This window comes from Amaranthus tricolor, chromosome 2 (genome assembly GCF_026212465.1).
Source record: "Amaranthus tricolor cultivar Red isolate AtriRed21 chromosome 2, ASM2621246v1, whole genome shotgun sequence".
NCBI classification, from domain to species: Eukaryota; Viridiplantae; Streptophyta; class Magnoliopsida; order Caryophyllales; family Amaranthaceae; genus Amaranthus; species Amaranthus tricolor.
The window spans coordinates 31,724,352-31,735,016 of record NC_080048.1 but is presented as its reverse complement, the minus strand read 5'-3'; the positions used below and the strand labels follow the sequence as shown (position 1 = coordinate 31,735,016).

Below are 10,665 nucleotides of genomic sequence, written 5' to 3'. Positions count from 1 at the left end.
TATCAACAATAGGCAACTATGACTACATCTTTGATTGGGAATTCTTCCAAAGTGGTTCAATTAAAGTTAAGGTAATGTCTTAAGAAAAGTAATCCCTCCGTCTTATTTAATTTACAATATTTTTTATTTTTATTTATTCTACTTAATTTGCATTATTTTTATTTTTGTACTATGGCCCAGCACTTCCTTTTAATCTCATTCATATATTTTAATGCTCTTTTAATTTCAACCACATAATTCATTATTTCTCTTCATTTATTATCATTATCTATTTTTTTCTTAAAAAACAATAATTTTCTCTTTATTTCAAATTATATGGGACATAACAGTACTCTTCAACAAAAGTACCTTGAAAATAATTTGTTACAACTTACAATGTGGTGCATGGGCTGTTCTTGGGGCATCCGAGGTAGCCGATCGCCTAGAGCTCCTCGAAATAAGGGGCCCCAAATGTTTAAATAGTGCTATTCATGTCTTGTTTTAAGTAACACTTTTTAAGTGATTTGTTTGAGTTTTTTTTTTATATTTAAAGTAACATAATGTTACAATACATTTTTTGTTGAATTATTTTTCCTAAAGTGAAATTTTTTTATCTTTTAATATAATAAAGGGCCCAGTTAAAAAATCACAAAAACAAAAAGGGCCCCTAAATTCTTTGCTCCGCCCCTAATGTGGTGGTAACGTTTCTTTATATATGATGTTGTCATTTAGAAGGCTTGTGTGGTTATTTTCAACATGCAATTTCTGATTTCTTTTCTTCTCGAGCGCTTTACATAGAGAACTTACAATCCTCGATTGTAATTTTCCGTATCTTCTTCCATTTGAGTTTTCCTTACATCGTTTTAGATTCCGTGTGCTAGGAATTTAGTGTCATTCTTTATATCTCTGAACATATTTTCGATTTATTCCCAAGCACCGTAGTAGGGAGGAAATAATGTTTTAAAAAAGAGCATCTCGCCTAGAATTAATATCAAGTTCAAACAACATCTTCTTGTTACTTTGTTCGGGTTTGAAGATCGATTTTTCAGAGTTCTCGGTGGTGTACATAAGCATGGTTCTTAATTGTCATACGTAATTTGTTTCCTTCTACAAACTTTTAACTTTATTTTATTGTTTATTTGATAAATAAAGTAACACATTTTCAACATATGAATACATGATATTTAGGTGGGATTAACGGGTATACTAGAAATCAGAGGCACAAAATACAATCACAAAGATCAAATTCATGAAGAAATTTATGGAACATTATTAGCACCAAACACAGTAGGTTCATTCCATGATCATTTCTTCACCTTTCATCTGGATCTCGATATTGATGGCCATCTTAATTCCTTGATGAAAACTTTTCTGGAAACAAGACATGTTACAAATCATAACATACCCAGAAAAAGCTATTGGAGTGTCAAACAAGAGACAGCTAACACAGAATGTGATGCAAGAATTCATTTAGGATCAAAACCAACACTAGAAATATCAGTTGTGAATCCAAACAAGCTTACAAAAGTAGGGAACATCAAAGGATATCGTCTCATTCCTGCAACACCGATCAGTTCATTGTTAATGGATGATGATTATCCTCAGATACGAGCAGCGAATACAAAGTACAGTGTGTTGGTGACACCCTATAATAAGTCCGAGAAATGGGCTAGTGGCTTGTTTACTGATCAGGGCTCTGGTGATGATACATTGGCGACTTGGACCCTCAGGTACCATTTACTGATCATAACTTGTTTCAGCTAGTCTCTTGAGTGACCGTCTCTTTGAGAGACGTATCTTTAGCCCAACCTATTAAATCTTAATGTCCATTTATTATATTCTTAATGCTTACTTACATTATTTTAATGTCTACTTACAATAAACTTAATGCCCACCGACAAAGTACTTAAAATGCTTACTTACAATATTCTTAATGCCTACCGAGAAACTTATTCTACTAGTCTATTTACCATATCCTTAATGTCTACTTTTAATATCTTTAATGTCTACTTACAGTATACGTAATGCCCACCGAATAAGTATTTAAGTACTCGCAATATTCTAAATGCCTACTTACAATCTCTTAATGCCTTCGAGGAAGCTTACAGTATATTTTCTTTTTTAGGCCAGACCAATTAGAAAGGTCTCTTAAGGAGACCGTCTCTCACAAGAATTTGTTAACTTATTTTAGTGAATTAAACTTACTTTTTGCTTAATTGGACTTGTTTTATACTCCCTCCTTTCCTTAAAAATGTATCAACTCTCTATTTTGGAGTGTTTTATTTGTTGTTCTCATAAGAAATATTTTCATTTATATCACAAATTTTGGACAAAAATAACATTACTCATCCTCAATTTAATATTTTAATAATGCTTATGGTCCCCACATATCTTCTACTAACTTCATTTTAACATTTTTATATTGCGTATGGTCCCCACATATTTCTCACTAACTTTATACAAATATTTTTTTATCAGTCGTGATTCTCATATTTTTTCCACCGACTTTTTTTAATATTTTTTTAATATTTATGATTCCTACTTTTTCCACCATTAAATTTATTATTCAATAAAATAATATTTCCTCTAACTAAAATTCTATTTTTTTAATTTCTGTGAACATTTATTATAGGAACTTCATAAAAAAACTGAAAAAATAATAAATTAGAGAAAAAGTGATTAAAAAACATCTAAATAGTTTTTTGTTGTTAAAATGCAGAAATAGAGATATAAAGAATAAAGACATTGTGTTGTGGTACACAATGGGTCTTCATCACGTGACGTGCCAGGAAGATTTTCCAATTATGCCAACGATTAGCGCTGGATTTGAGCTTCGTCCATCTAACTTTTTTGAGACAAATCCTGTACTTTCCGTTAAATCGCCTAAAAGTATGACATGAATTAAAGAGTGAATGTAACATTGTTATTATTATGCTTGAATCAAATCACCTACATTGGTGATAACCAAATTTGACTTCCATGTAACTACATTGATTTTATTGAATGTATAATTTAACAAAATAAAGTATCTACTCATCATCATCATACCCAATGTCTCCCACTCATAGAAATTTATGGTCAGGGTATGGGGAGGGAAGAAAGACGGCAGCTCATATTCATAGAGGAGAGTGTGGTAAAAGAGTCTCTCGGCTCAAGAAAGGTCTTCAAAAATAGAGAAACCTGCAACTTACAAATAGAATAAATAGAATACGTACAAATAACTAAAAATAAAGATAAAAGTAAAGGAGGTAAAGAGTGATAATTAAAGGCAATGAACAATAAAAAACGATGAGTAGGACGGGTTTAGTAATCTAAGACGTGGATAAGGCACCGCCAACTGCCCCTATTCCTGGTTAGGTGCTTGAAGAGGTGAAGTTCATGCATGTTACTTTTAATCTGTTCCTCTCACATTCTCCTAGGTCTTCCTCGACTTCTCTTACCCTCCACTATAATGCATTTGATCCTTCTTACACGGGCGTCATGTCTTTCTCTACACATGCCCAAATCATCTCTACCTATTCTCCCACATCTTTGCGGAGAGAGGTGCAACCCCTAACTTCTCCCTGAACTCTTGGTTTCTTATCCTATCCATCATACTACTACCACACATCCACCTCAGCATATGCATTTCTATTACTTTCATCCTCTGTTCGAAAACCTTCTTTACGGGCCAACATTCTGTCCTATACAACAACGCCTGCCTAATTGCAACGTGGTAAAATTTACCTCTCATCGGGAACTTTTTATTGCAAACCACCCCGGTTGCTGCTCGCCACTTAAGCCAACCCGCTAATATACGATTAGTAACGTCTCCATCAATCTCCCCATTACTCTGAATCACCGATCCCAAATATTTAAACAAAATAAAATATATACTAATACTAGTTATATAAGTTTCATTTTATTTTTAAAAAGGTAAAAATAATAATTTAGAAATTATCATCATCAACATACCCAATGTGTGCCGCTCATTAGAAACAGAGTCGTCTTGAAAATTTTCACTAAAAAAATAACTCATTTTGGAGACAAAACCAATTTCTGTATAAACATGTTAAGCGGCAAAAATGGAGACAAAAATGCTTTGTCGCCAGCTCGTGACAAAGTCTTTATCGCTTAAATTGTCGCTAAACTTTATAGCTAAACCATTTCTCATTTTCAAAATTCAAACTAGCATTCTTTAGCGACAAAACCTTTTGCGCTAAACTTTATCTGGATTTTAAATTCGGACTTCAATCTGCTTTCTCATTTCACTTTTCAAATTTATTCTTCTTCTTCTCCAACTTCTCTCTACATACTAAATTTTTCTCCTCCTTCTCTCTAAGTCTCACCACTCAATTCAGTGGATTTCCGGCAATTCTCCGGTGGTTTCTCCTTCCCTTTCCACATGTAAGCTCATACTTTAACTATTTTATTTTTTAGTTGTTCTCAAATTTCATGGTTGATTTTTTCATTGTTTATGTGATATTTCATGTTCAACTACATGTGGTTGTTTTGGTCTCATTTTTTTCATTTTCATGAGTGTTTTTTAAATTTCATGTTTACTTTCATGAATGTCGAAATTTAACATATACATTAATGATTATGTTTATTTCATGGCTAATTTTGTCTTTTTTTTTTAGAATTTTACAGCTTTGTTTTTGGTAGAATATATTGTTGTTTTTAATATACAATGTTGTTGTTTTTGGTAAAATTTCATAATTATTTTTTAATTTATGTGGGTCAGGTGCTCGTCATGATAGGGGTAATGATATGGGAGGTAGTCCTGGTGGATCTGGTGGATTCGTTGGATTGCATAGTTCTCAAGATGGTTGTAGTTGTTCTACTCATGATGGTTGTTACTACTTTGTTTGTTTAGTTATTACTACTTTGTTTAGACATTGATTTTTGTATATACACATTAATTCAAATAATAATTTTTGTAAAATATATCTAATATTTGGAATTTGGTATTTTTTGTATTTTAATTAATGATTAGTTCAATTATATATTAAATTTCAATTCAATTATTTTTGTCGATTATGTATAGTTTTTAAGTATTATTTATACGGGAGAAAGAAGGGTCATGCAGTTGATCACCTCGCACGCCTTCCAAACCCCTCTGATTAGAAAAAACACTTAAAAAAGGGATGAAAGACGACTTAATAAATCCTTATCGAAGGAGGTTGAGTCAATGAGAGTCTCAATTGCATTATTATTGTTTTATTATCATGTTCGTAAACACTCATTAACGATCATTCCTTGTTATAAGAAGTTATATGCATTAAAATAGTTAAGATTGTTTGACTAATGATAGATATTATGATAATAATATGTTGAAATCATAGTTAGCATTTAGACAAGGTGATGACATAATGAATATCGGGTATTATAAAGGTAATTTTGTAAAATACTGATATGAAATTTATTTTAACCTCAAGGGCACAATATACGTGTAATTTAGCATGTCAAATTCAAATAAGCTAGTCAATTAATTTAATTTGGCAACTATAATTATCACATGACACAAACCAACAATATATGAGGGAAATTTTATATAATTCACTAATACTATCAATTACAATATAATCAAATATAATAAGAAAATAAATTAAGATTGAAAATTTAGGATTTAATCAATAATAAAAAGACTCTAGGATATCAGAAATCACCTAAATTCTCATATGAACACAACTAATAATAGTATCTATAAAGGTTTGAATTAATTATATGATTAAAAGTGATTTTCTCAATCTCAAGTTTCTTGCTATATCGATGAGCTATTAGATTTATACCCTATTAATTTAATTCTCATACTCTAATTCTATTGATTGAATTAATAAGAATTTAACGAAACTTTACCCTAAAACAACGTTAATCCTAATGTCAAATTTAGGTTAACAAAACATATTTAATTTAGGGTCAAAAGCCTAATTTAATCATCAAATCCAAATTTTATAGACACTGTCAAAAGTATTAGTTCAGACTTCGAATCTAAGATCAAACCTTAATCCTAGAACAAGAAATCTACTCACTAAACATGAAAACATGAAAACAATAAATAAAATCTTAAATATGATACTAGATATGATAAAAACTAATAAGAATGCAATTAAATAATAAATAAAGCACAAGAATTAGAAAAATCATGTGGGGGAGACTCAAAGGGGATATGATCACAACCTTGTCAAGCAAGATCATTTCGTTGGGCTTCCCAAGTCAGTTTGAGGATACGAATGAAATGTGGGTTGATATGACAAAAACCATTAGAAATGTGGCAAAAGAGACCTTGAGGGTGTCGCCGGGGAAAACAAAAATGTTCAAAGAGTCGTGGTGGTGGAACGATGAGGTAGAGAAGAAGATAAAGAACAAAACAAGAGATTTAAGGAACTTATGACATGCACAAATGAGGGGGAGGATATGATACAGAAGAGAGAGAGCTACGAAGAAGCAAAGCGGGCCGCAAACAAAGCGGTAATAGAGTCAAAAAGCCGTGCTTATGAGGACTTTTATCGAAAGCTTAATACCAAAGAGGGGAGAAGCATATTTTCAAGTAGACAAGGATTAGGTCCAAGCAGTAGCAAGACTTCGAGGCAGTTAAATACATCAAAAATGAAGGAGGATGAGTTCTCATGAGACAAGAGAACATCAAAATCAGATGGCGTTAGTATTTCTCTCAACTACTCAATGAGTCTAAGGGGCCAAAGGAGGAGGATAATCAAACTTCTGACGTCCAAGTGATATTACCACAGAGGAAGTAGGAGAAGCTCTCAAAAAGATGGGGAGAACAAAGGCAGTCGGGCCAGATAACATCCTGATTGACGTGTGGAGGAGTTTAGGAGAAGAGGGCATTCGTTGGCTGACTAACCTCTTTAGTGTTATCTTGAGGACACATAAGATGCCAGAAGAAGGGAGGAACAGCACGCTAATACCTCTGTTTAAAAACAAAGGCGATGCGCAAGTATGCGGGAACTATAGAGGTATCAAACTTCTAAGTCACACAATGAAATTGTGGGAAAGAGTGATATAGAGAAGAATTAGACAAGAAACGGTGATTAGAGAGAACTAATTCAGTTTTATGCCAAGAAGGTCAACCATTGAAGCTATTCATATTTTGAGGAGAATGAAGAAAAATATAGGGATCGGAAGAAAGATTTGCATATGGTGTTCATCAACTTGGAGAAAGCGTATTAGCATACCACGACGCGTCATCCGGGATAGCCTCAAGGTTAGAGGTATTTTTTAGTGTACATTGAGGCTATACGCAATATGTATGACAGAGTTTCAACTAACATTCAAACACCGATGGGATAACAGAGCCTTTTCCAGTTAAAGTAAAACTATATCAGGGATCAGCTCTAAATCCTTTCATTTCTACAGTCATTATGGAAGAGATTTCTCAATCTATCTGGAGACGGTACCGTGGTGCATGTTATTCGCTGACGATATCGTGTTGGTAGCAGAAACTAAAGAGGAAGTTAGTAATAATTGGATGAGTTGAGGAAAATTTTAGAAGGTAAAGAGTTGCGCATTAGCCATATGAAGACCAAGTATTAGCGTTGTAACTTTAGTGGGACATCACCAGTAGATGAGCCAAAGATGTCCATTAGTGAAGAATTTGAAAAACTTACAGAATATGATGCCAATTGAAATTTTATTGGTATAAGAAATTGAAAGAAACAAATACAGTAAATGTATGTGTTTAATACTAAAGAAACTAGAAAAATAACTGCTGATAATATAAAACTACTACTTGTTTTTAAACTAAACCCTAATTTCTTCCCAAATAACTGGCAAATAATACTAAATTATAATTAAAAATAATAAAATAGAATAAAAACTTCAATTACCTTGTAGATGAGAAACCGCATGGAAAAACATTCCAGAAGACAATGCTGATTTGGCATCAATTTTCTCAACCAAGAAGACACACTTTATTGTGAAAGGCTAGTGGTAGCAAATCTTAAAAAAAATTCTATGAAATAGCATTGTACTTTTCGAACTTAAGCTGCAGTATTATTAATACCAAAAACGTTAGATTATACGTTAAGTTGTGAAATTTTATTTTTACCCTTGTCTTCTTTCCTTAAAATACACTAACCTTCATTTTCATCTATCTTCTTCCATTCATCTTCTTTATCCATCATCCATCTTCTTCTTCTCACAATGCTGTGTATAGTAAAGGCTTCGAACCAATGGAGATAGAATTATCTTAAAGGTTTGTGTCCCAATTGGAATTGCTTTCGGACAACAAAGTACATTCCCCTCTTGTAAGTGTTCACTACTTAAAAATGAAGGGTCAAAAGGTGAAGAACATTGCATTGTTTCAACATTTAATAAGCTCAATGAGTTTCTTCATGACCTAGAAAGCACATGGCCTACGTAATTTATACAGAGTGCTTAAATCTAAGAAAGTTTGTTTTAGTTTATTGTTGATGATTTGGTTGGATGAAGCTTTAGAACTTTTTGTTGATTCCCAGTGTGATACCAATTAGTATGTTATAACTTGCTTAAGTTCAAGTACTTGATGAAATATTAGTTTACTGTATTGCTCCGTATTTGATCCCTGTTGTGTTATAGACATCATGTCAAGACTTAACATGTTGCCCTTTTTTCCCTGCTTTCAGGCAATTCACCTCTTTAAAGTAATATATATATATATATATATATATATATATATATATATATATATATATATATATATATATATATATATATATATATGTGTGTGTGTGTGTCATTGTTGATGAAGTTACTCAGTTTTCTCTTGCTGTAAAAACTGATTAAAGATCAAGTTGCTAATATGTATCAATAAAAGAAAAAGATGGATGAAAATGGAGTTTGTATTTTAAGCAAAGAAAACAAGGGTGAAAATAAAATTTCACATCTTAACTTATAATTTAAGTTTTTTGGGCATTATTTTTACGACAACTTAAATACCAAAAGTATAATATTATTTTGTGGAATTTTTTTAAAAATTTGCTATTACTGGTCTTTCGCAAAAATTCGTTGCTACTATGTAGAATATTCCTATATCTAAGTATTGATTCACTTTATAATATTCATGATATAATTTCTATTAAACCTTATATATCTTTAATAAACTACTCGGGCTACACAAATAAGAGTTAACACATTTCTTTATAACATATGTGGCTAAAATAAATTATTTCATTATTTATTGCAAGTCACAAAATGACTCAATAGATGATTTTAAATTATAGCCACTTTTTTATCATAAGGTAGACCGATGAAAGAGATAAGAAATAAAGACAACAAGAATGAAACCCAAAATTTTATTAGGAAAAATTATGCATGCTTCAACTGAGTTAAAACTTGATTTTATATAGCCACATTTAAAATGTATTAAAAATATTAGAACTTAATTAATCAAGTCATATAAAAGCGATTTTGATGTACGGACCCATAAGGCCACAAATATAAAAGAGCAATACAGCAAGATTTTTACGAGCTCTTTTACAACCTATTATTTTCTCTATCCCTCAAGAAATTGTCAAAGCTATATGTTACACAAGGATTAAGAAATAATGGGACCATTTAAAATGAGTGAATGATATTAACCGAAAGTTAAAATGTGTGTACGAGAATAGAAGAAGGTTGTAGGGGCATTTTCATAAAAGAAAATTATAGTAAATTAAAAGGAACGAATTAAAAAAAAAAGTATGACAATCTCTTAAGGATGGAGGAAGTGTTGGTCAAACTTTAACCATCGATATTTTGAATCAAAATTCTCAATATACATTTTATGTTTAGGATGAAACTTAGATTGAATTTATTACACGGAGACGAAAGGTATATAGTTACGGTCCGTTTGGTAGGTGGTAATAAACGGTGGTAATGGGAATGAAAAATTAGTGTAATTTTGATTGAAAAATTTCTTTGGTACCTTGATGATCATGCTTGTCCAACTTCAATCATCTCATTTTCTTCATAAAATTCATTCTAATGCATTACCATTGGAAGAGGTAATGAAAATTTGTAAACAAAAAAACTTGTTTATGATCAAAATTTCATTAACATGGGAATGATATAAAACTTTTGATCAAATTTTACACTATAAATCATTTCTATTATCACTATTTAATACCACTAATTAAATTAAACAGGCTGTTAGTATTGTCTGGGGGAAGTGTCAATGTTTTGAAACATATTCGAGTGAGCTCAATTGCCCAAGTAATTGAAGTTGTCTGAAGAAGTGGTTTGTAGCCTATTGCAATACGAACACCACCCACATAAACGATGTTATAGAATACCCTTTCAACACTTAAATGAGATGGAGGAGCAACAAAGACCAAACATTAGCTATTATATTGAACAGTGTTAAGAGTTTTATAGTAAGATTTGAAGAATTAGGTGGTTGTTGGGCTCTTTCGGAGTTCGGTCTCTTGGAAGTTTACAAAGGCTTTTACTTGTATTATTTGTATGGTTTTTATTGATTTTTTGGTGTTTGGAAAACAAATCACCATGGGTCGAAAAATCCGTGGGCATTGATAATATTTTTGAAAAAATGTTAAAGTTTAGACTGGTAATACCCGCCCGTCAAGATAAAAGGGCGGGTAGTGACATCAAAAAAATACCCACGCGTATATCCGTCCGTCCGCTTAATTTAATATATTATTTATTAAATAATTAATTCTATTAATTATTAATCTATACTACTACATGACCCATACCCAACTTTAGTATTTA

At 31.7% G+C, this 10,665-nt stretch overlaps 1 protein-coding gene across 1 annotated transcript in view; it reads left to right on the top strand.

Moving 5' to 3' along the window:
* The window catches only part of LOC130805152 (amine oxidase [copper-containing] alpha 3, peroxisomal-like), a 13,450-nt gene extending 10,416 nt beyond the window's left edge, over positions 1 to 3,034 (top strand). The window contains exons 4-6 of the mRNA XM_057669817.1: positions 1 to 71; positions 1,168 to 1,709; positions 2,699 to 3,034. The exon at positions 1 to 71 is cut by the window's left edge and continues 43 nt beyond it. Coding sequence (XP_057525800.1) covers positions 1 to 71; positions 1,168 to 1,709; positions 2,699 to 2,879 — 794 coding nt within the window. The 3' untranslated portion in view covers positions 2,880 to 3,034. The remainder of the gene's footprint in view (positions 72 to 1,167; positions 1,710 to 2,698) is intronic.
* The last annotated feature ends 7,631 nt before the right edge of the window (positions 3,035 to 10,665 follow it).